Source organism: Tarenaya hassleriana, unplaced genomic scaffold (genome assembly GCF_000463585.1).
Source record: "Tarenaya hassleriana unplaced genomic scaffold, ASM46358v1 Cleome5, whole genome shotgun sequence".
Classification (NCBI taxonomy): Eukaryota; Viridiplantae; Streptophyta; class Magnoliopsida; order Brassicales; family Cleomaceae; genus Tarenaya; species Tarenaya hassleriana.
This window is the reverse complement of record NW_010967707.1, coordinates 3688889-3714372: the sequence shown is the minus strand read 5'-3', so window position 1 is coordinate 3714372 and position 25484 is coordinate 3688889. Positions and strand designations below refer to the sequence as shown.

The 25484-nt window shown below is 39.4% G+C and overlaps 7 protein-coding genes across 9 annotated transcripts in view; 1 reads left to right on the top strand and 6 right to left on the bottom strand.

Annotated features, from left to right (window-relative positions):
• Nucleotides 1–249: 249 nt before the first annotated feature.
• LOC104826726 (putative amidohydrolase YtcJ) lies at nt 250–4865 on the bottom strand. Its single transcript, XM_010559559.2, has 15 exons — nt 4702–4865; nt 4399–4562; nt 3985–4086; nt 3703–3775; nt 3375–3481; nt 3177–3300; nt 2806–3000; nt 2511–2596; nt 2053–2160; nt 1722–1817; nt 1534–1632; nt 1349–1423; nt 1095–1226; nt 883–998; nt 250–649 (listed from the first exon to the last, which is right to left on the bottom strand). Exons 1-15 carry the CDS (start codon nt 4778–4780, stop codon nt 475–477), a joined length of 1731 nt encoding a protein of 576 aa, XP_010557861.1. The 5' UTR covers nt 4781–4865; the 3' UTR covers nt 250–474.
• Nucleotides 4866–5054: 189 nt separating this feature from the next.
• Nucleotides 5055–6860, bottom strand: LOC104827441 (flavonoid 3'-monooxygenase-like). The gene is made up of 2 exons (XM_010560613.1): nt 6021–6860; nt 5055–5859 (listed from the first exon to the last, which is right to left on the bottom strand). The coding sequence occupies exons 1-2, from the start codon at nt 6858–6860 to the stop codon at nt 5239–5241; spliced, it is 1461 nt and encodes a 486-aa protein (XP_010558915.1). The 3' UTR covers nt 5055–5238.
• Nucleotides 6861–7255: 395 nt separating this feature from the next.
• LOC104826724 (flowering time control protein FY-like) lies at nt 7256–13437 on the bottom strand. The gene is made up of 18 exons (XM_010559558.1): nt 13093–13437; nt 12778–12869; nt 12347–12415; nt 12125–12229; nt 11823–11918; nt 11633–11715; nt 11457–11528; nt 11289–11386; nt 10537–10596; nt 10363–10423; nt 10191–10278; nt 9989–10052; nt 9348–9426; nt 9035–9124; nt 8828–8913; nt 8117–8592; nt 7732–7923; nt 7256–7532 (listed from the first exon to the last, which is right to left on the bottom strand). Exons 1-18 carry the CDS (start codon nt 13274–13276, stop codon nt 7464–7466), a joined length of 2064 nt encoding a protein of 687 aa, XP_010557860.1. The 5' UTR covers nt 13277–13437; the 3' UTR covers nt 7256–7463.
• Nucleotides 13438–14952: 1515 nt separating this feature from the next.
• LOC104826723 (uncharacterized protein At5g39865-like) lies at nt 14953–16665 on the top strand. Its single transcript, XM_010559557.2, has 2 exons — nt 14953–15215; nt 15349–16665. Exon 2 carries the CDS (start codon nt 15414–15416, stop codon nt 16248–16250), a length of 837 nt encoding a protein of 278 aa, XP_010557859.1. The 5' UTR covers nt 14953–15215; nt 15349–15413; the 3' UTR covers nt 16251–16665.
• A 1637-nt stretch (nt 16666–18302) lies between these two features.
• Nucleotides 18303–21219, bottom strand: LOC104826722 (probable ADP-ribosylation factor GTPase-activating protein AGD11). The gene is made up of 11 exons (XM_010559556.2): nt 20935–21219; nt 20794–20844; nt 20490–20645; nt 20294–20389; nt 20109–20193; nt 19912–19987; nt 19666–19829; nt 19385–19586; nt 19183–19299; nt 19004–19099; nt 18303–18796 (listed from the first exon to the last, which is right to left on the bottom strand). Exons 3-11 carry the CDS (start codon nt 20530–20532, stop codon nt 18515–18517), a joined length of 1161 nt encoding a protein of 386 aa, XP_010557858.1. The 5' UTR covers nt 20533–20645; nt 20794–20844; nt 20935–21219; the 3' UTR covers nt 18303–18514.
• Nucleotides 21220–21914: 695 nt separating this feature from the next.
• LOC104826721 (E3 ubiquitin-protein ligase SINAT5-like) lies at nt 21915–24568 on the bottom strand. Of its 2 annotated transcripts, none has more exons than XM_019204058.1 (5): nt 24430–24568; nt 24060–24136; nt 23403–23627; nt 22891–23277; nt 21915–22468 (listed from the first exon to the last, which is right to left on the bottom strand). In XM_019204058.1, exons 3-5 carry the CDS (start codon nt 23610–23612, stop codon nt 22148–22150), a joined length of 918 nt encoding a protein of 305 aa, XP_019059603.1. In that variant the 5' UTR covers nt 23613–23627; nt 24060–24136; nt 24430–24568; the 3' UTR covers nt 21915–22147. The 2 variants fall into 2 exon arrangements, with proteins under 2 accessions (XP_019059603.1, XP_010557857.1); XM_010559555.2 differs by having other exon boundaries at nt 23403–23622; nt 24430–24567.
• A 373-nt stretch (nt 24569–24941) lies between these two features.
• Nucleotides 24942–25484, bottom strand: part of LOC104826720 (ethylene-responsive transcription factor ERF070-like) — a 1794-nt gene continuing 1251 nt past the window's right edge. Inside the window, exon 3 of one of the 2 annotated variants that reach the window (XM_019204064.1) lies at nt 24942–25480. In XM_019204064.1, the coding sequence (XP_019059609.1) occupies nt 25194–25480 (287 nt within the window). In that variant the 3' untranslated portion in view covers nt 24942–25193. The other variant, XM_010559554.1, reaches the window with a different exon arrangement.

Here is a 25484-nt window from a genome sequence, read left to right as displayed (position 1 = left end):
TAAAACTCTTGACTATTCAAAAGTAAAGTTTTATCTTGACCAAAATATCTAAATAAATATTTAATATTTTTTTTAAAAAAAAATCTATTTTAAAAACTTCAATCACATACAAATTCAAATAAAACTTTCAACTTTACAACAACATATAAAAATATAGCTTCAAGAACAAACTCATTTACAATAATCTGCAACTTCTTCAATGAGCATCTCGCAGGATGATATTTTTTTTTTATATTATGAAAATGCTAATTTAAAGAAGAGAAAAATGTTTTGGTTGGTTTGGTTACAACTTACAAGATGAAACATAAAGATTGAACAAGTCGGCGACTTACAAGATCAAATCTAACAGAAGACCATGTGTTTTTTTTCCCTGTCCGAGGATTACACAGATATGGTGACAACGAAAGCTATATAGATGACTATTCCAACAAACACATAATCGATCTCACATACCTCGTTTATGAGATAGGGATGTCAAGGATACGCCTTTTTTCCCGCTACGAAAGTCGCCACAACTGAAGCAGAGCCCTCTTTCGAGAATTCTTCCCATGAATCAGTCGACAGTATAACGAAATCTGCGAGTTTCCCGGGAGATAATGATCCCAAATATCTATCCAGAAAGGCTGCTCGTGCCGCCCCCATTGTGTGCCTGCGAAATTTACCGAGTTACTACTGCCGTTGCAAGGAGACATGTTAGTTATACCGGCTTGAAATCATGCACAAACCTTAGTAGTTTAATTAGATTCTGTTTGATTTTGTACATATGCATATCGATCCATGAAAGGCATTATTTGACCGGTTGCACATAAGATACGTCCATTTTGCGACCTTTTTTTTATATATATGATAACTCTAGAAGCGTAAAGTATCAGAGGTGCTTACCCAGTCAGAGCATCGGTCAGTGAGATGCATTCTGATGGAATCCAACCATGAGTCCATCCGGGGGGCGTCCTTTTCATCGCGGTTCTGATACTATGCAACGGGTTGATGTCTGCAACCTAGAGAGACGAAGAAGATAAGTTTTTTTTTCTTTTTTCTGAGTTTCAGTTAAATACAAAATTGATTTCTAATAACATAGAAGGTGTGGTACTAACAGGCCAGTCTGAGCCAAACGCCAGGAGTGCATTGCCAGACAAGAGAGAGTGGAACAGATACGACGACTTCTGAGCCCTGTCGGGACCAAGCTTTTTGACAGCAGAGTCTGCATCATCTAGCAAATGGTCTGGCTGTTTCATGAGCCATATGTATATGTTAAACTCCGAGGAAATTGGCTACAAATGTGTATGTGGCTGTTCGAAATGTGATGCATTTATGCTTAGCGTATGACAGATGATATGAAGTGACAAACCTGCACCGAGGCAACAATGTTCAGCTGACCAAACCGAACTGCTGATCCTGGTGCCAGATGTTGGGCATGTTCAATCTGGAAGCATTATATCAGTTTATGCGCAGATAGGCAAAACAAATTATCAGACCAAAGACATTGGGTAAGTTATATTTATGTGTTTTAGGCTTCTAGAATCAAAACCTTACCCTAAATCTTCTATCGCGCTCTCCATTGGTCGCAGCAACGGTTTCATACATGTCAAGGATCATGTCATTTGCTTTGTCGCCTATAGCATGTATAGCGACCTGGTTAACGTCAAAAAGGAAATCAATAATATCTAAAATGTTCTCATGTTGACGCACACGAATTTGAAACTAGTTAAACAAGGAAATACCTGAAGCCCCGATTTATCTGCTGCCATGGTCAAGTTTGAAAGTTTCTCGGGATCTGTAACTTGTAACCCATAATTGTTAGGTTCATCGGCGTATTCCTGCAGAAAAATGTATATTGTTGGAGATAAGTTAGCTGCTAAACATGGAAAATAAGATAGAATGAACAGTGTAATGTAGACAGACAAACATTATTATGCAGAATCCATGGATGATACAAAATATTTGTCTGTGAAAGGATGCCGCAGCATAAACTAGAAAGATTACATAAATCTAAATTCAGCAACTTGCATACCACAGAAGAGGGCTCCTTATACAGAATCTAATAATTCTTACCTCGTAAAAAAGTGCACTATTTGAACCCAGTGAGCCATCAAAAAATGCTTTGACACCACCCAGATACAACCATTCACTCAACGTCTGTCCCTTCTGATTAACGAAATCCTAAGAATAGCAAATCAACAAAGACAACCGTGAAAAACATGGCAATTAGGACAAAAACAGAACAAAATAAACACTACTCAAGCAAAGGCGACAAGAAAAAGGAGGATTTAAGGAGCAAAGAAGTCAAGAAGCATTGCAGGAAAAACAGAAAACTCCGGACGAAGTAATTTTGAATTTTTTTATATATATCATTTATAGATGATTATAACAACTAAGGAAATGGTACCCAGGATACTAGTGTAAATACAATTTGACATATTCGAGAACACACTCAAAGCATGTACAACATACTTGAACTACATGCTCATTATATTCATAAGGAAACACGAGTTTTCTAGAAGGACTCGTACCGATAAGCGTGACCATGTCGTGATTGGAAAAAACAAGCAAACCCTTATCATCATCTTCTTCGAGGAATCAGCCCATTGATAAACATCTATACTATGAAAATGAAAAGCTTATAAGTACTACAGAAACCGTATTTAACATAAATATGCACAAACTGACACATATTCCGGTCCTTTGTCATCATGTCAGACTTAGAATTTTTGTATGTGAGTGGCAAATAAGTATGAATCTCATGGCATGTCCCAAACTAGTCAATGAAATGATTTATTGCTGTTTTCTGAAGATTTTTACTGAGACCTGAAAAGTCTTCCCAGGACAGCTCATCTGTAGTGCCAGGATAGTATCTTCCCACATCAATAACAGTCGTCACCCCTCTTGCCAATGCATATTTGCTAACTCTAACAAGAGCTTCCCTACGCTGATTCACCGATACTTCTGGAATCCATGGGGATACAAGCTCCATTGCAGCATCGATCAAAAGACCTGTTGGCTCTGCATGAACACACAAATAGATTTGAAACAAAAGGGTCCAACATATATTAGCATATACACATCACATAGAAATCTGTGTATACAATTTCAACTATTAAAAATATGAGCACAAGTTTTTGTCGACAAACAAAACATAACATTATGTGAAAATATATTGGCACGTAAATGAACATTACCACGACTTGATGTTCTCATAATTGTACCACCAAGAGGATCTTCAGTTAGATTCGTAATCCCAGCAATCTTAAGTGTGACAGAATTCGCCAAGGCCATGTGGCCATCCATCCTAATTAACCAAACCTACATGCATAAAAATTAAGATGATCACGTAAAAAATTGATGAACACAATATATAAGCAAATTTCATTTCTTACAGGATTGTGAGGAGAGATGTCATCAATCCATGTTGCAGAGGGCAATTCTCCACCCCAGAAATCATTGTTCCATCCACCACCCAGAATCCAGGAGCCATGTTTTGCAGCTGGTTATGTTTATCCAGAGGCATTCACAGATTACATTGTCTAATCAGTTTAGTACCCTGGACCTACTAAGAAAGCTACCGACTTAAACAGAAAAAATGCTCATTGCACTATGACTACATTGACCAGTAGATAGACCCCTGTAACTTAAAGAGTAGCACTAATATGATTTCTTTCCGGCTATGCACAATATTAAGTACTCTGATGAAATGAAAGAAGTTACTTTGCACTGCTTCCTTCACCCTCTTAACAAACTCATCCTTCTGATTTACCCCTCGAAGTTCAACCTGCACCATCTGCTTGCCACTAAAAGTACACAAATTCAGGCAGAAACTGAAAAAAACAAACAAGCTAAACAACATAGAATACTCAAGTCTAAATGTATCGAATCGAATGCTCAATTATCGTGCTAAATCCCTCCGTATCATCTACGCTCAGTCGAACTCGGAAATTTTGTCAGTATGAACAGAAAAAAAAACAAGAAACAAGTGTACAGCGTCATCACCTGCAATCCCCCGGCGATCAAGTGAACATGTGAATCAATAAATCCAGGCACCACAGCCTTCCCCTCCAAATTCACCTCCACAGTACCATCTCCCACCAAATCCTTCATATACGAGAACATTGATTATCAGTCTTCCGGGTCGCAGAAATGAGATATTTGAAGTAATTTGGCAATCTAAAAGTGGCATACAACCTTATACCAACTTGAAGAACTATCTTATGTTGGGGAAATGAAATTCAATACAGACCATGAAGGGCGAAAGCAGCATGAGTTGAACACCTCGGAATCCATTCTACAGATAAACTTGTAATTTTGCAATCTTATGATGTCCGGAACATTAATTGCCCCCTAAATCCGACCTCGCTATAGCTTGAAACGCGAAAAAGCAGAAAAAGAGTATACAGCAAAGTGAACCTGAATTGAAGAAAAGCTCCCGACTCGTAAAATCCTCCCATTTCGAATCGCCATGGAATCTGTGAACAGCAGAGCATCGTCGCTTGTGAAGATTGTTCCATTTCTCACTACCAAATCCGCCACCATCCTTGCCGGTGGAATCAGAGACTTCAGAGTTGACCAATCTGTGAGCACAAATCCGATCAATATCATTCAATTCAATCATCGGTCCCCAGAAACATGATCAAGCTCAACCACGATGACAAAACAAGCAAACGAACACGTAGAGAAGCTACGGAGCAATCGGAAGAAGCCAATAATTACAGAAATCATTAAGCCGAGGAAGAAATCCGGCGGAGATGAGGAGGACGGCGGCGGAGGAGACAGCAACGAAGAGATTCATCGTCGCCGGAGAACTTCCACGGAGTCAACAGCCGAACAGACACTCCACATTTTGCGCCGGAAAACGAGAAAAAGCAGCAAAAGGGGAAAGCAATTTCGGTTCGGTCAAAAAATGTAAAAAGACCGAACCGAACATAGCCTAACCAAAACCGGTTTAGAAACATCTTTAAACCGGAAAACATAACCAAAACAAAAGAATTTTCCCATTTCGATAACGATCTTGATTCTTGAACGCAAACCCGAATTCGAAATGTTGAAATCCAATCATGTACATCGATTGTAATTATATCATCACTAATAAATGCACAAAATAGAATCTAGTTAAAGCTGACGTGGAAATAATCACATCGTTACAAGCTAAAGCCATAGATTTCACTTCACATTACATACAAAGTTATTGACAGACTTCGAAAAAAAAAAAATCCATTTAGAGGTCGGACCACACACAAAACTCCACCCTCACAGATAAAGCTTCGGATCGGACAGCCTTGGCATAGGTAGAACCACGAGCGGATCCTTCAGACACAACGTCGGTCCGAATTTCTCTTCGACCACTAACCTTTGTCCGTCCGGAACCTTCCAATCAAACGAATGGAGGAGCGTCGCGAGATTGTACAAGATCATCCTCTCGGCCATAACTACGCCCGCGCACATTCTCCTCCCCGACCCGAACGGTAGATAACCGTAGTCATTTCCTTTGAAATCGTATGACTTGTCGAGAAATCTAGAAGGATTGAACTCTAACGGATCATGCCACAGACTCGGATCTCTATGAATTGCCCACACGTTGAAGGAGACCTTGCAATCTTTCGGGATGGTGTAGCCGGCGACGACGGTGGTTTCGCTCGGCCTGTGAGGGATAAGGAGAGGACTTGCCGGGTAAAGCCTAAGGGTTTCTTTCATTACGGCTAGTAAGTATGGGAACTTTCCGATGTGGGATTCTTCTACGATGTTGCCTTTGCTCACAACTTCGTCCACTTCTTGTTGAACTTTCTTCATCAACTCCGGCCTGTTTATAAGTTCGGCCATTGCGAATTCTATCGTGCTTGAAGATGTCTGCGTACCTCCAATCACCATGTCCTAAGAAAAAAAAAATTCAAATAGATTTTTGTGATATTTCCCTTATAGATTATATAATAAAACATTTCTATTATAATCCAGTTATATATATATATATATATATATATATATATTATAAAGAGAGAATGAATTATGTATAAGTGAATGTATTATGTACGTACCATAAGCACGGCCTTCACATTGTTGAGGGACAAAGGCGTAGTTTCATCTTCATCCTTCAGCTTCAACAAAAATTGCAAGAAATCCTCGCCGTCCCTTTCACCCTGTCCATCCATCCTCAGCCGTTGATCAATTACCCGATCAAAAATCCGGTCAAGCCGTTGGACCAGGCCACGCATCTGCTTAACCAGACCCTGAATATCGAACCGGCTTAAACCGGGAAAGAAATCCGAAATATTGGGTCGACCCACCAAATCCACGATCTCCGACAACAACTCCTTGAACTCAGATGCAACACTCTCCCTCTCTCCGCCCACGACCGTCGCACCCCACAGCATCTGTGTCATGACGTTTAGTAGCGTCAGAAATATCTGTTCTCCTAGGTTGACCGGCGACCCGACCTGGGCCCGACCCGACAAGTACCGGACCGTCTGGCGGACCTCGCGGCGGCGGAGGTCGTAGAAGGAATCCAACGTGGCGTTACTCAGCAGCCTGTGAACACAGACTTTCCTCAGCATCCGCCACTCTTGTCCGTACGGAGACCAAGCTAAGTTCAGACCCCCGTACGAGACGATCATGGCCGTGGCGGGGATGTCACGGTTGGCGAAAGTGACGTCATGGGTCTTCAGGATCTCACGCGCCACCGCCGGAGAAGTGACGACGACGGAGGTTTTGGCGCCGCTTCGGAGTTTGAAGACGGGACCGTACTTTTGGGCGAGATCCAGATGACCTCGAGGACCCGGCGGCAATGGCGGATGTTTAGGTTTAGTGTAAATCCGGATGAACCAAAGGCAAAGGACGGAAACTACAGTGATGAGAATCAAAACGGCGTCGCATGGCATGACTGCGACCTTTTGTGTCGGAGGAAAGAGGAGAGGACGTGAATCTCTCAGACTCCTTTTTGTTTTGTTTGATTCATTTTCGTAAAGATAAGTGTCCGAAGCGGATGTGACTCACGTGTCACATTAACAACTACGTCTAAGAAAAAGATAGAAAAATACTAAATAATTCAACGAAATAGATCATCGCCAGCTGGGTACAACTTTGGTCTGGTAATGAACACCATTTTCCCCTAATAGACTATTTTGCCCTCCGCATTCCTGTAATTACAGTTATGCCCTCAATTTTGCTGACAGACACTGCCCAGATAGTGGCTTTGCTCGCTCTAAAACAGCTTCCAAGAAACAGCTATGCCCTGAATTATCGGCGTGAATAAACGTTTCTTACAAATGTGCTATTAAACCTCAACAGTCAAACATCTATTTGCCTTGATTAAAAAAAAAAACAAGGCCGCACGAGCAAATAGCCATATTATTTCAGAAGTCAACACTGGCCAAACACAGTCTTGAAAAGGGAACCATCTGAATATGATCATCGAAACCCTACAAACACAACAAATATACATGTATCGTTACAAGATCGATTCCAAAGTCTATCGATGTTGACTAGTTCCCGTGTGGCGGAGGGCCTGGAGGCAAAGGAGGTGGCGGCATGCCGGGCTGGTTCCCATGTTGCTGCACATCAAAATAAACCGCGGTTCTAATGAGTTGTCGGGCCAGTTCCATGAAGTGTCGGATCTTATTTTTCAGCCATAACCAGTCACATTGGATGTAAATGCACTAGAAAGCTTGGGACATATACGACCATTCACATGTCTCGAGTAAATTAAGACATCCAAGTTACTAGAAAACCTGGGGAGGTATATATATTTACCTGTTGGTAAGTATTGTACCCCTGCATCATCGGCATCTGACCGCCTTGGGGACGGTTGTAGCCACCTCCCGGCGGATACATTTGAGGTCCACCCGTGTTTGGTGGTCCTTGGAGTCCTCCTGAGGGGTTACCAGGATTCATCCCCATAAAATGACCTTGAGGGTTTATTTGGTTCATGCCACTTTGCATTCCCTATTCCAGAAATGAAAAGTGGTTCACGTTTATCCCGTGCAGAGGAAAGTCTTAGCTAGAAGTATTCCGATACTTTATGCTTGCGTGTACTTCCATAAACACTGTCTTGAGGATTATTTTGTTGTCGAGCAACCAGAGACCATATAAATTTTGAAAAGAAATAGGGATTATACATAGTGACGTCTGTCCATACCATTGATCCTGGCATTTGATGGGACATAGGCATTGAGGAAGGTGGCATTGGCGAAGGCATACCATGAGGAGGCATCTGGGGAGGAGGTCGAGGAAGATGAGGATGAGAGAGCAAGGGGATATGAGATGGTGGAGGCTGAAGCTGTGGCATATTGGAAGGTGGCAATGGAGGCATTTGTTGTTGCTGCTGCATCGGCTGAGAGTTCTGTTGATATCCTTGTTGTGGACCGCTCGCACGAAGAGACGGGTGAGGACCAGGTGGCAGTGGAGGAGCCCCCAATGGCATCAAACCTGGAATTGGCTGTTTGTGTTCTCCTTGAGAAGATGCATCAAACGGCATTGCCACTCCAATTCCTGGGATGGTTCCCTCGTTTCGTGTCAGCCCAGGAACAAATGCTCCAGGAGTCTGTGGCAACTCAGGTGCTTGGAAATTACCAGGTAGGCGGTTGCCAAATGCCGGATTTTGTTCACCATAGCCTGATGGAAATGAATATAATTAATGCAAGGAAATAATAGAATCAATTATTTGAGAAAAGAAGCGCCCCCAGCTGTCTGGTAGCACTTTCAAACTGGAAGCTTACACGTAGCGGCACGAATAGAATAGCAAATAAACCCATATGGACAAGAGGATATTATTATACAAAAGTTAACATCCCCTCCATCCCAGAGCTTACCAACTTAAGATCAGATAATTAATTACAAATAACTATACCTTGGTTCTGCAGACTAGGAACATCGCGAGGGGTGTCTCCAGGCCTATTTCTGCACCAAAACTTTGTTGTGTGATCATTGCTGCCACTGCAGACGCGATCACAAGAAACAGAGAACGCGTGTAAGATTATTGATACACAGAAAATTTTCAAACTACGATCAATTCAAGAGCAAGATAATTCACATTACTAGGCACGGTAACCATTACCTGCAGAGAAGGTAACCAACAGGATGCCACGCGAGATCCCAAACACTATTATCATGAGCATTTGCGATTTCAACCTGTGGGTTCTCATGCCTGGGAATGATAATATATTCTTATAGTCAAACAACACGTCTTAGTTCAATTTACGGTCAATAAGATAACATGACTAAAAGAAAGAAAAGAAGAAAGATCCTCTGAAGGAGGTACATGCTTAATGAATTGTGCAGCACTAAAAAATAAAAAATAAAGCCACATTAAAATGGTCATAGTGATTTTTTTAAGAAAAAAGTGGCATTGATATCGACATGGTTCTTACCCGACAATCCAATGGAAAATGGATCCATCAAAACTCCCGCTAACAAAGTATTCTTCATGGAAGGGATGCCACGCCAAAGCTTAAAAAAGGTTTGAAACCATTTAATCCAGCATAGTTGATATATAACTAATGCCAAGGAAACAAAATTAAGAAAATCATTCATCGCTCACATCAATGTATATGACTAAGCCACCAATATAAAGAAGACCTTTTGAGCCTTATCTTTCAAAAGTCATAGTAGGTATAGAGAATAAAAGAGATTTCAGATGGCATTTTGTATTTTTCATCGTGTTAGATGCTCAGAAGCAAAGACAATTCTCTAAACATGGCACTGAATCTACCACATTTACATGTATCCCTAATGATAAGGCTTCAAACAGAAATTATAAGTGCAAAGATGAAAAACCTGATTCCGAACATTATACGACACTCCCACTCAATGTGAGATTAACACATGTACACGCTAATGGTAACACGCATGGCTTTTTCTCTTAAAAAAAAACAAAAACAAGATGCAGCAGCTAGCTTTTATTGCTTGGCACGTAAATTCTCTTACTACATCATACTTCTCAGAGTGAAAACATTCACAATTTTTTGGGGACAATGAACACGATGAGAATGATAGAGCTTAGTCAGCTTACACGTAATATCTTTCTTGTGTCCACGAAAGGATTCAAGCTCCTTCATAGCCCTTATGTCATACAGCTGTAGATTTAAGAAAACAGTGTCACCCATATCCATCCAGATTCCATAAAGAGAAACAAAAAAAAAACCAAAAAACTTAAAACAAACGATCCAATCTAGTTTATATATTAACAGATCCTGAGGAAAAGGGCGCCTGACCTTTATTATTTGATCTTTTGAAGCTGTTAGAAGCCAATTGCCGTTTTGGTTCCACTTCACACTAAGCACTATATTTTTGTGACCATGGCTACAAATACAAAAATAAAGTTTCAATATTCCAAAAAAGTTGTTAAGCAAAATAAGGCATTAATCAAAATCGCAATGCACTCACAATGAGCAAAGCTCTCTCCCACTTCTCGCATCCCAGAGTTTTACAAGCTGGTCTTTTCCACCTGGACAGTGCACATATAAAACATCTAAGACTCAATGCAAGTCACAGAAGATTTTCTGAAGCCAGCAACTGTTTTTATTATTCTACTTCAACAATCAAAACTGGATAATGTACCGGAAGCCAAAAGGGATTTTGTGGGGTGCCAGTCAACGCTCTTCACATCCCAACCATGGCCTGCCTGAGTTTAAAATATAAAGAACCATTTGATTATTTGATGTATCCTCAGAAAAATAAAATAAAAAAATATGAAAGAAATTATTTCATTCTTGAAAATCTCAAGAAACTTGTTCAAGCACCAAAGTGGAACACCTTAAATCAAAGATCTTTTCTGCAGACTAGAACTGGATCGTGTTTTAATATCACCTTTGAAAGTCATGCATGTAGCTTAATAGGTACTATTTAGAAAATGATCCAGACAAAACTACATCTCATATGGTCTTCTAAAATCCAGAAAAACAAAAAGTGCCAAACAAGCCAACAACCCCTTCCTAGGGGTGCAAATACCGGAGCCGAACCAAACCGAAAAAGACATAACCGTATCCGAACCGAACCCGACATCAAAACCGAACGGTTATGATTTACTTAAACCCGAAAAACCGAAACCGAAACCGAAACCGAACCGAACCGAACCGAATAAAAAATAACCGAAAAAACCGAGAGAATAACCGACATTTTCTTTGGAAAATTGAACTTTTTACCAAAACCGAACCGAATCCGAACCGAAAAATAACCGAACCGAACCGAACCGGAATTTATATAAAAACTGAATGGTTATAGTTTTTCTATAACCGAATATAACCGAACCGAACCCGAACCGAAATCCGAATTGGCCACCCCTCCCTTCCAATCTATCCAAATCACATTACCAGTTAATGAGCGTTCTTCTTGGCACCGTGCAAAATCCCAAACTTTAACAGTAGTATCATCAGAACACGAGCAGAACTTCAAATCTGTCTTACAGAAACTATTCGATAAACCTCATCAGAAGTTTATGTGATTTAGTTTGTTTCTTCCATAAATAAAACATTCTCTACCTTAAATCACGAATTGATTCCTTATGAGCAGTTTTGTTGGCCTTTACATTGTTCATGTTGTTCTGCCAATACCTAAAACAGAAACAGTAAACGATTACTATTCTCACTGCATGAAACTATAAGTGCATCATAAACTGAGATTCTCATCTGAGATATAGGAGTGGAAGGAGCACTACTTTATTGTCCCCCCGTCATCACCAGAGACCATCCAATTGTCATTATGACTCCATACCATCGATCTTATTGGCTGATCATGAGCCTGCAAATAGACAGAAGAATTCTAACAATCACGAATACAAGTAGGAGCTATAGAGGGAACCGAATCCAGTGCTTCATTATATTAATATATGCAATTCGATAATGCACCTGTAGAATCATCTCAAAATTGAAAGATTGCCCATTCCAAAGAGTAAACTCCCCACTTTGGGAACCTGTGATAAGACGTCTTCCAGAAGGAGTCCACTAAGAACAAAAGGCAAAGTCCGCAGGGCGGAGGTCATATTAACTTGGCATAACAGAGTTAAGTCAAATAAGATAAAAAAAGACAAGTTGGTTTCGGCCTCAGATAAAACAATCAATTCAAATTAAAAAAGAAATCACAAGTTACAACAAAAACAAAAAAAAAACAAAATCACGAATCCAATGCACTTTATGTTGCAGAAACTTACCAATACACGGTTGATTGAACAGCGGTTTTTGTTCATAGATGTGTGAACAAACTTTGCAGCAAAGCTTGTTGAAGGGTTATCAGAATAGGCGACTGGGGGCAGCACCTGAACCAAACAATAAAGAAGCCGGAACAATAAATTCTTAAAGCGTATTGACAATAGCATTCCTCAAATCCAGGATACACTGCAAAGTCAAAGTCCAGAAAGCCAAAGAAAACTAACATCCACTGCTGCAGCTGGGGTTGGTTGCAAAGCAGTCCTGTCCCTTGAATCTCGCTGCCATGTTCGAGCCTGATAACAAGCATATGTAGGCTGAAGACTTTAGAAAATTTTATCTACATTATTTCTTCTACAAGAAGTATATCCATCAATGTTTCGAGCAATGAATAAAAGAAATTATCCGGAGACATCATAGACATATTACTCAGTAAATCCATAAATATAAATATCAAGCTGAAAGCTTAAGGCAGACCACAGATTTACATCTCTAAAGAAAACAAAAGTAAAGTTGACCATGATCTAAGGGAGAGAGACACATTATTTACAAGAACCAAAGAAAGAAAGTCCAGTCACCGAGACTAACAAGATAAAAACTTGGGAAAATATGATATGGTGAATAGAACATCACTCCGACAACATACATCATGCTTTACCTGGATATATTTCACAACCGTGCTGGTATAATCCACAGCTTTTCTCTGCGTATGTTTTCGCATTCTCTTAGCTCCAAAACCATCTCCATGAGCTACAGCGCCACGTTTTTGTAAACAAACCAACAGAGACGTCAGGTCTAATCACCACCAATTATCTCACCCACCCAAAAACCGAAGTACCCCACCACTCCCAAGATCTAATCACACATCCTAGGAAAAATTCTATACAATTAAACCCACTTCCAGAAACAAAAACCAGCACAATTCCGACATGCCCTTCAGCCAATGCGAAACTGCAGGGACACCTAAACTCACCGTCGTACGGAGTTGGGCCTGAGGAATGGTGATAATCCTGATTGAGAGTGGTCGAAGAAGCTGAAGACTGCCGCATCATAGCAGGAGGCGGCATCGGTGGACCTCTGTTAAAATCGCCGCCGCCACCGGGATGTTGCTGCTGTTGCAGTGTCTGAGGCTGTTGGATCGATTCTCCGTACATCATTGTTCGAGGAATAAACCCCAAGTACGGAATCAAACCAAAAGGGTGGAATTAAAACCCTAAAACCTTCTCTGCGATTTCGGAGAAGAAAAAGCGACGGAAGGATTTGTTCTAAATCTTTGACTCCGTTGGAAAATGCTCGATCCAGGAGTTCCCGTATTGACCCGACCCGTTTATGTGCGGATTCAGATAAGGAGCTGGTGAATGGGCTTTTAGTTAAGCCCATTTACTAAAATATGGGCCTTTCAAAAGAAATACACAAGCCCTTTTGGTTTACTCGTTACTTTTTGAAATCATAAAATAAAATGAAATATAGCTATATCATATAATAATTGTCATACAAAAAAATAATATCATTAACACGTGTACTTCTGATTGGGATTATCAGCTATTATAATCGAATTCCTAAAATTTAAAATTAAATTAAATTACTTGATTAATTTAAACCAAGGACTCGGACTAATGGATAATGAGAATAATGATAAAACGTAAAGGATTAACAGGTTAATATAAATTAAACATCGCCTTCTGTAACAATTTTAATTAGGGGTTAAGAACAAAAAAAAAGATGCAAGAGATGTCGCCTTAGTAATGATAAGAGATTATAATATAGTTGGTGGAATATATAACCTTACATATTAATTATTTATTTTGACCAGACAACCTCAAGACAGATGGCTCTCCTCGAACCGAAATAAAGAAAAAGAAAAAGAGTAAACGCTATCATTACTCTTCCATTATTACATCATTAAAATTTAATAAATTAATAGCTTACCAAAATTACTGATTATTTTACGGGATTATATATATATATATATATATATATATATATATATATATATGTGTGTGTGTTACATAGAATCGATCATAATATGAACATGAATAATTGAATCCATAATAAGGTGGATCTGAATCAAAAAATACGATATTTTTCTAAACCTGAACCGTGTTAAATTTCCAAACGGTATTATTTTTAGAAAACCGAATTTTTCGAAAAAAATCGAATCAAATTTTAAAAAATTTCCAAAAATCGCATTTTTTAAAGGAAATCTATCCCTCTTTTTTAATAAAAAAAATCGAATCGAAATCCGAACCGAATATAATATAGAAATCGATTGTCTTGTAAAATCGAAAAAAATCAAACCGATGCATTTCTATATCGAAATCTAACCGATTCCCAAAACTTCCACCCTTATTCTATTATATTAGTCTGCGAATATTTATTTCGCTGCGAATAGAAATCTATAAAACATTTTTGTGTACATGTAATCTAATAACCTCTATCTTATATTTTAAAAAAAACGGTCTATCTATTTATAATATACACACACGTATTATATGATAACACCATCATCATTTGACTTGTGTGGTATGCCCTGCTAATTTTCTAATATTTATTACGTTTGAAAGTTAATAATTTGATAAATCCACGTGTGATAAATAAACAAACTGAATAAAAAAAAAACCAAAAAAATCAAAGACCAAAACGACAGCGTTTCAGCCATTAGAACTCGCATTTCTTCGCGAAGCTGAAACGGTCCCATTCCGAAAGCAGATGGATTATCCCAACAAAAAAAACAATTAAGGAATTTAAAAATAAAATTATATTAAAAGGGGAAAAACAATAATTAAAGAAAAATAAAAAGAAAACAAGGAAACAGAAAATTCCGTTGGCTTTATACCAAAGGCAAGGCAAATTCCAAAACAGCTCCCTCCTCAACATTTCCTCTGTCTTCATCACCTTCTTCTTCCTTTGCTCGTAACCGGAGGAAATCAATTATCTGGGAAAAGGGTTTCGGGATTTCTTCCCCGATTTTGACTGTGAAATCGAAATTAGCCGATTTCTTCGTCTGTTGATTTCAGCGTCCGACGATCAGCATCGCGCGTTTTCCTGTCCATCATCGTCCTCGATCGTCGTCGGGACCCTCGTTTTGATCAATCGGTTAGGAGATTTATTTTTGTTCTCTTCCCTATTGATCATTTCTTCGGATGTGCTTGCTTCGATTTTCCATTTCGCGTTTGATTTTAGGGTTTTAATTTTGTTGATTTAGCTGTCAATATTTGTTCTTTTTAAGGTTTTCTGAAACCCTAGGAATCATCGGAGTTTTTTGATACTGCCGTGTTTCGTGGATTGGATTCGATGGCCGGTTTGACTGAGAATAACATGGAATTCTCGGGGAAGACGAAATCGTCGGCCGTTTCGTCTAATTTCTTCAACCGGTCCCTGACGATACACGGGAGGCCGATGGAGTCAAACCCAAAATCTCACCATCACCTCAACCCGTCTCTCAATCGTACCACGTCCATTACCAAATTCTACAGCCCAATGGAATCGATGGGGAATTCTCTCAAAGGAAAAGTCAAGAGCCTCTGTAAATTATTCGAAGGCTCAAGATCCTCGAAATCGAGCTCAACAAAGTCAGAATCAACGCTTGCAAAGACGAAATCTGGGAAAATGCAGGCATCCGATTCACGAATGTCCCCATTTTTCAGCTCAAACAGCTCTTTGATTCGTCTTCCGGGAACAGAGGATAGGATCGTGGTGTATTTCACTAGTTTACGAGGGATTAGGCGGACTTACGAGGATTGTTATGCTGTGCGGATGATATTTAGAGGGTTTAGGGTTTGGGTCGATGAGCGCGATGTCTCCATGGATTCTGCATATAGGAAAGAGTTGCAGAACGTGTTGGGGGAGAAGAATGTGACATTGCCTCAGGTGTTCATTAGAGGGAAGTATGTGGGCGGTGCTGATGTGATCAAGAGCTTATTCGAGATTGGAGAGCTCGCCAAGGTCCTTGAAGGGTTCCCAGTTAGACAACCCGGGTTCGTGTGTCAAAGTTGCGGGGACATTAGATTCATACCGTGCTTGAACTGTAGCGGGAGCAAGAAATTGTTCGACGAGGACGAAGATATGATCAAGAGATGTCCGGAATGCAATGAGAATGGATTGATACGATGTCCGGATTGCTACACTTAGAGGAACCAACCGAGGAAAAAAAACTCCAAAAAAATTGAAAAAGACAAAAAAAAAAGGTGTGTTTTTTTTTTCTTCCTTTTATGTATTGTCTCACTGTCTGCAACTGTGTCGAGGCCGGAATCCAAAACACTCTTTTGGATCCACAGCGTTTTCGCTATCCCTTTCATCGCGGTATGGGACCGGTGATGATCAGGGGCTTAGATTTTCAGCTATGGCTATGAAGCTGTTAAGGAAGTGTAGAAGTATGGAAATCAAAATGCCGAAATGGGTTAGTAAGCATTTTGTGTTTCAGTGATTGTGCGTGTCAATGTTGTGAAGCGGAAGACAACTGGGTTCTTTCTGCACTCGATTTGTAAATATTAGCGTGCTTTAATGAATTTGCTGCTAATATATGGTTTTGATGTCATTAAGAAAAGTAATTTGGGGTGTTTTTTTTTTTTTTTTTTTTATGCCCACTCGGATTCTAACCTAATAATATCAACCACGTCTGTATAAAATTGAATGATTTATATTTTTAAATCTGGCTTCAAATTAATATATAAATAAAAGCACAACATATTTATGAATCACTTACTATTTGTGTAGTCTTTAGATTTTCTTTTTATTTTCATGTAATGATGTGGATATATAGATTGTTAGGGCAATTTGAAAACGATAGTGTTCTTTAGCTTAATCTAATAAATTAGACGCGCATGGATAATCGAACAAACCAGATTTCAGGCATATGAGAACTACTTTTATAGCTATTCATGATATTTGTAAAAAATATTTAAAATATGTTTAAGCAGAGGATCTTTTTAATCGGTTGTTTCTTCGAATGATGGTAGCTTTCACCTTCACAACTTTCTTCCTGTGTAATTATGTGCACTTGTGGTTGGTACAACAATAATAACAATAATAATAAACCTTTTCATTAAAATAACATAGTTAGATGTTGCCGACGGAATTTGCAATTTCAAAAAAAAAAAAAAATATGGCCAATGAGCCTACTTTGTCCGAAAATGGAAAATATATTTTAAAAAATCTCAATTTGTTGCAAAAAAAATTGACCCTTTTAATACAATAACTGATATTTAATCATAAAATATAGAAATTTTGGCTCAAACCATATAAATATAATTGCGATAAATGAATTGAATTACCAGTGAAATTTTTACACATATCTGTAATTTCTAAAAAAGGTGACGAGTGGTTGTAGGAAAAGAAAAACAATAATTAGTGTTAGAAACATAATCATAACAACACCCAAAGACAATCATTACAGCTTATGTGTGCACGCCCAACTGCAAACTCCATTCGGTAACCGCAAATCCCCAAATATGTATATATATATATATATATATATATATATATATATATTATTTTCAAATAGATAACAATTAGGGTTTAATCAAGGGGAAACATCGGCGAAAATCAAGGGGGCAAAAAATTACTTTCCTCTTAAAAAATTCAGCCCACATAGTTTATCGTTGCGTGAAATTTACCCGATTATGACATTTATAATCGATTTGAGATTCATGTTCTGTTGATAAAATTTCTAAAAAATAATGTTTAATGTTCATTTTAGTTCTTTTTATATTTAAAAAATATATTAAGCTCTCAACTAATTCTTATTTTGATGATACTATTTTTAAAAATATTGTAAAATTTGATTTAAGAAAAATATATTAAAATAGATTCCCCGTTCAAATTCAGTTGGTATTTAATTATTGAATTATAACTGACAGAATTCATCTCATTTCTTTTTTTTTTTACCATGAGCAACAAATGACATCGGTCTGTCTCTCCCTACTACTATGGTTCTAATCGAACATTTTTAATGAAGATAGAACAAATAAAAAAAAAATTTATCAATTGAATCCAACCCAAATCCAAACTAAAACAAACCCGAATTGAACCAAACCAAATTTAATATAAAAACCGGAATGGTTATAGTTTTTCTAAAATCAAAATAACCGAAACAAACCCAAATCTAAACCGAAAACGAACCACCTCGGGCTCTCGGACCTTTGCATTCCCCAAGAAATAAGCATCACTTTGGTAGACTCTCAATGAACAAGAAGAAGGAACAGAGCAGAAGGTAACTTCTTCATGCTCTTGAAGTTGATCAACAACTCTCATCTCAATCTCCAATCCAATGGAACACACAAACCCGGGTTTTTTTTCCCGTGAGATCAACAAAAAAAAAGTTAACAGAGAGAAGAGAATGTTCTTCGGGTTTTACATACCCGAAAAGACGAGAAAGGGTTAGCAAGAGGAGGAAGCTATTGGGTGAGGGGGACACACTCGAGCTCGATCTCAAGAACACCTCTCTCGACATTCTGAAGCCTAAGGGATATGTCCTGTTTCACTTTCCCTTCTACCAGGGAGATTATGCCGTCGGTCACGAGCGTGTTCTCCTTGCTCGCCACCCAGCTCCCTAGCTGCATCGATTCCTTTATATCCGACGTCTCGTAAGCTTTCGCTGCACTCACCAATGGCTGGATGTCGATCTCAGCCTCTCCCATGAAGTCGTCCGTTGAGAACGTGTCCTTGTCGTACACAAGCTGCCATATCGTAACTAATCCTTAGAACCTTAGAACATGCAATACCATATGTCTTTTCCGTACAGATGCGTCGAGGTTTTTGGTTTCGGAGATGCGAAAAAGACGGCTTTTTGTGAGGAAGAAAGCATATGAAGACGGTTCTTGAAGGAAAAGATTCGCATAAGTGAGCGGATAGGTACCGTTCTTGAAAACCGAGTTAGAGCTTACCACTTTGAGAGGGGGGATGTGATCGGGGATCGAAAGCATTAGCGTCTCGTTCCACACCGGGTTCAAGTTGTTCTTTATGACCCGAGTCTTCACCGACTGTGGAAAACCCGAGAAAATTTCAGTTAACTATTAACGGAAAAACAACGAGAAAGCAGATGATAAGGAAAGACGTGTCTCACTTGTTGACCAAGGGCGAGGATTACATAAGGATCGCTGGTCATCACGTCCCGTACGGCAAGGTTAGTGCCTTTTACCACATTAACCTTAATCAATCCGACGAATTCGACCATACCTGCCTATACATGGAACAGTTAAAGAGGAATCATGTAAAAAGTTAACGGTCTAGACAACCTCGAAACTTGTAAGAGAACGGTCGGTTACCAAGGAGTGGCTCTTCTTAGGGCACTTGTGATCAGATTCCCTTCTTACCCAGCTATTCCGGAAGGCATGGCTAATGCGGGTTTTCGCAGAACGGTGACTTGCCGAAGAACTCAACGAGGATGATGAAGTTCTTCTTCCAGGATGGTATGGGCATGACCCGCCATCCTTAGGGTCCATAAACTGCTGCAGCTCGTATTTTCGTCTGCATATTCCAGAGGAAAGATTTATCCAAAACAGCTAAAAATATGGTACTGATTCCTATGATTTTAGCATCTTTTTACCTGATGAAATCGGACCGTTCCTCGATATGTGAATCTGGTTTCGGTTTCTTGATGTTGTCGGGGACGCAAGCTTCATACTTTTTGTTAACGGCTATGTTTCCTCCCAACCCCATGAGCATATCGACTTGTTCATCCGTCCACTCATCTAATTTTACAGATAGGACCTGCAACCGAATCGATGCAGACGCTGGACTGAAACGAGAAATCAGAAGAACAATCGATCGATGCTCAAGAAGATGATGTAACCTTTGTTATATGAACCCCGAGACTTCTGTGTACACCGGAACACTTTATGCATATAAACACCCCGAGACTTAATGATCTGAAATCCACCAAAAGCATCAGCCAGTCCAGCAATGGCCATGCCTGAGTGAAAAACCGATATATATGCACACACATACGAACGTATTTACGCAGACATTTCAGACAAAATTGACACTTACACCCATTTCGGGTCGGGAGATCCACAGTCTGCACAGTACTTGTTTCCACATTGTCTCATCATATTCTCCAACTTATCCCTGGGATCTGAGACGAACAAAGTTTCAAAATTTCCCGGCCAAATAGCTTCAAAGTGAAAGCAGTGTAGAATTTTCCGGGAGAATCTTGATCTGAACAAGAAAATTACCACAACGAGATGCGTGCAAATCCTTCTGAGGATCCCACCTTGGTGTCTCCGAAAACAAAAGATCGTACAAGCAAGTATCTGAACCTATGCTCGAGCCTATGCATACAACCAAAACGTTCACAAACATGTCAACACACGTGCCGAATTATGCATCGGAATGTCGTTCTATTGTCGCAAAATATGGATCAGACATTACCAGAAACTTCGACGGGATCGAAAACTTCTTGTCCGCAAGACATTTCAAGCCTCCAAATAATCACAAACCCGGAAAACAAGAACACAGCTATACCCTGAAAGCGCCGTCCATTCAGGCGGGTTTGCCCGATCGGACATCAAAACTTTACGACATTTCCTGAAAAAATGGAAAGAACAACGGAAAGCAATAATCAAATTATGAAATTGGATTATTAAATTGGATTGCCGCAAGGAAACAATAAATCAAATAGGAGAAAAGATTTAAGGGTTTCTGGAAGATTAAATCCTCTGATTTTGGTGAATACCGAATTCAAGGAAGGGCCGAGAACAGAAATCCAAACCCATCATTAAGCCTCCTGCAAGTGACTTTCCAATAATAAGAATCCCTCGAATTTCCAGAAGCGAAGAACAGGGAGGGAAATTTTTTTGTATATTGGCGTAAATACCGGGGAGAAAAACAGCCCAAATTCAACGCAGATCGAAAGGAATCGCGGGGGAAAGATCAAGGAGTCGAATTCTAGGAGCCTTGTCGGAAAATTTACGTATCTCCCGACAATGAGATGGAAACATATGTACGTACGTGGGTGGGGTTTTTTCGGGGAGAAAGACGAGAAGGGAGAGATTTCTCTGTGGACAATGTGACTAGCACGTTCGGAGACCGAGTTGTGAGATTTTTCTTGGTTTCTTGCGGGCGAAAATGGAGATCTTCTTTTGTCTCTTCTCCACCATTTTTAAATTTGGACGAAAGTGTAAAATCCGTTTAGTAGTTCAACAAAAATCAAACCATGACTTTTTTTCCTCTGGCGACAGGTTCTAATTATAAAAAGATATTTAATTATTCATTAAACAAAAAAAAACATATATTTTTTTTATAATTAGTAAACATAATATATCACCTATTTAGTTGATACGTAATTTGCCTAAAACATATTTTTTAAATTTGATATTTTCCTGCACACTAATATACACGAGTTTTGATTGATTTTTTTTTTAAAAAAAAATCGTATATACAGATGAAAAGTTAGTTTTTCTATACTTTTCCTTTTTAATTTTATGCCTTTTCCCCCCACAAACTATTTTTATAACAGCAAGGGGCATATAAAAAAAATATTGATTTCGTATTTAGTAAACTACAAGAACAATATACTAAATTTTTTGAAAATGATAAAAATATAAAACAAAAAAAATATACCAATAATTTTTAAAGAGTCAAAGAACAGATTTTGAGAGTTCTAATGTTTTTTTTTTTGCACTTTAAAAAAAGTGAGTATATTTGCAAAATAATAGGATTTTTCATTTCAATTTTCTTCGATTTCAGAATGGTTTTTGATATTCGATGATTTCCAGTTCTCTTAATTCTACTTGATCAAACAAAACATTGTTCATGTTTAAGGAGGAAGAAGAAGCAGATATAATATTAGACAGATTCAAGAACACTATATGATGACGTAGGATGACCTGGCCATAGTTTCGATATAATATTAGGATTTAGGACACATTGACAAAGCAACAAGAGTTTGCTTTTTTGTACCCTTACAAAAACAACACGTGATTTAAAAAAAGAAAGAAAGAAAGACTAGACCAGATATAGCCATAGATATAATAAACTTAAATATATATTTCTCCAATTGAATGATGGCAGATCTTTCAAAGAATGCATCACTGATCTTTCCAGATTCTTCCGGTGACGCGAAGCTTCAGTTCTTTCCGGTCGCCGCCAGAGAAGAAAAGGGCCATATTCCGTTGGATGATAAGGCCGTCGAAACTGTCTCGGACTTTCCGGTGACTATCTCGTATGCTCCGGGGAATGCCTTGCCATATCATCTTCCTCTCATTACCGCCCACTTCGAGGCTGTACCTGTAGTTCTTAGCTTCATCTTCGTCGCCCATGAACCGTAGGAATGCTATGTAGACCGGAGCCATCCCGAGCTGGAAGGCTTCGAAATGGAGGCAGAAGTATTGGCCAAAGCAGCTGAAAACCTGTGGAATTATATTCACAATGCCATGATGGTTGAAGCAAATAACAAGTTTTGGAAAGCAGCTGGATGAGGTTTACTAACTGTATTCGTCAGTAGTCTATAGGGAAAAAACAGTTGAACTCGATGGACTAAACTAAACAGAACCACCCAGATATCTAATTCCAACTGCATACCACAATGCCCTTTTCGGCTCTTAGCTTTACAGTCGTACCTTGAAATATCAACACTGGATATCAGTAAGAACCCATGTTAACTGGGGCTTGGAGAGAGTTTTAAACTAACTAGGGTGATGGGGTTGCCATTAACACTAGTAACCATCAGATAAACCCTATGGTCAAGTCAATATATTGAAACAGCAATCCCAATGGTATTACTGTGGAAGGAAAATCGGAATGAATAGATTTGGAAACATTTATAACATACCGTCAACATCCATGTTGCATTCTCAACTTCATGAGGATTTGCCTTGACATATCGATGGTTGAAGGTGCTCCCATTGTGCATATCAACTTTGTGATCATCTTTCAGATGAGCTACGAGATAAGGAATGTCGCCAACAACTGAACATTCTGACCCGGCATAAGGACAACTGTATGGTCTGAAAACACATTGGGATTCATGTTTCAGCTTGCTGTAATAAGGGTATATCCCCATACACCCAAAACTCTGATATTTGCATGGAAGCTCAAGAGATGCTGCCACTTTCTCCAAAGCAAGGCATCTAATGTTTCCAAGTTCATGTCTACAAGTAGGGCATCGGTTGTGAACCCTCGGTTTACAACCTGAACAAATGGTATGCCCATTTGAACACTGCAAAAGCAAAGACTGCTAAGTACAATGTTTTCAGAATAAATGGCATAACGTAAAGCTAAACGAAATAATGAACTCGTGGCATATAATAGTTGTTAAATTCACAAGAAAGCTTTTGAGCATACCTGATGAATCGGTGGGTACATGGCATTTAAGCACACAGGACACTCTAACAGTTCACGAACACTACTAGAGATGGTCAGATTAGGCTTCACAGAAGATTGAGCAGGGTCAATTGAGTGATCACCAATGCCCATCACCTCCTCAACTTGTTGGGTATGAACAACCTCCGGTTTCAAGCGAAGATCATCAAAAAAGGGATTTGCGGATGCCATGTTGACAAGGCTAGCCAGAGCAAACGAAAGAGAGAACTCAATGGTCCAGTTACCAAATTCGGCAAAATACAGAGAACTACAGCCTTCTGAACGAGAGTCGATTTTGCCAAGAATAATCCTAGTTCTGCATTCCTTGAGAGTGAAAGTATATGTACAAGTACAGTATTCACAATTCATGAGGATTCTTAATCTAACAAGGAGTCCAAGTACAGTATTCATAATTCATGAGGATTCTTAATCTAACAAGGAGTCCTAATCTAACAAGGAATTCCAATCCTGATGCTGATCCTGACTGTAACCCTAATACTTATCCTCCTAAGACCAGAAGATGCCTCATACAAGCCTAAAACACACAAATTTCTCTAATGAGCTCGACAGACTGAATACAACGAACAGCTAATGATAAATCCAACAAAGGAAAACCAAACGCATCTCCGAAAGTCCTACCAACAAATCCAGCGATGTATTTGTCTTCTTCTCCTTTTTTCCTTCAGTCAAGTGCAAAGGCAGCAACTTTGCGTTATCTACAGTAGACAGATACACAATCAAAACCCATCCACTACCAATATCGAAGCAAAATAACTGAGACAAAGCAGCTAAATCGGGATCGTAGTTAAAACATGGAACACGGAAACTAATCATCGTCAATTTTCAGAATCGAACGTTCAAATTACCAAGCAAAAACCCTAAGTCAAAAATAGCCACCTGGAAACCAACCACAGGAAAGAAAAAATCTGGCACGGATCCAGAAACACGGAAACGCCAACTTGCATAGAAAGTTAGAAACCCAGAAAATTCAGAAGAAAAATGCTCGAACCTATGAGTGATTCATGCGCCGATAGAAATTCGCAGACACCGTTTTCGGCCAAGGTCTGAGGGGACTCGGAGAGCGGCAGAGAGGCTGGACCTGGAAGGGGAGAGAGAGAATTTCAAAAAATAAGAGAGAGAAACTTTATCGGGAAACAAACAAAAAGGAAAAGTTAATGTAGGGGCCTTCCATGGTCATGTTTCGGGTGACGTAATAAAACCTCGGGTCGGGTCCGGTTTGACCGGGTCGGATATTAAATTGGTTAAGAAATAAGAATTAAACCCAATTATGGGGAAAGTGGTGGGTGGGTTACGCAATTTCTCTCTTATCGGATTCTGAGGTTCGAAACTAAAACGTTTACGGGTGTCAATTTAGATCCGAAACACAAAATCCGATCCGAAACCATCTAAAAAATATCAGGTTTCGGATCTAATCGTCCCCAAAAAATCGGGTATATTAAGACAACATGTTTCGTGCCATGAAAAGTATGAACACATGACAAAAAGGCAGACAATGATATCTCATTTCCTAAAGGCAGACCATTGGAAAATATTAGCAAGTAAAAGACATTAAAAGCACTAACATTTAATGTCGGGAACTCGTCCGCGGCAGCAATTTGTACAAAGCGGACTTGAAAAACGTTACACAGACACGGACAAGACATGAATTTACACGAACACTACCACCTACCTAAATCGCCATGGCCAACGACCTTCATGTTAGTTAAAAAAACTAGCAACTAAATCTAGAGAGAGGTTCTGTTGGGATCGGATTCAGACAACATCGTTGCCATCTCCTGATTCTTGCTTCTCTGTCGGAGAAGGCAAGGCTGGGCAGCCGAAGTTGGTTGGGGCGTGAGGGCCGATCAGCTGAATCGCTGCGTTATCATAAGCGAGGGCGGCTTCCTCGGCGGTGTTAAAAGTGCCCAACCAAAGACGATCGGACCGTCCTCTAGTATGGCGCGACCGACCACACCTGATCTCGGCTGCCCATTTCCCCCACGGTCTCTGCCTCACGCCACGGAACTTCTTCCTCTCTGCTGCCACATCATCCAAGAATGCCGA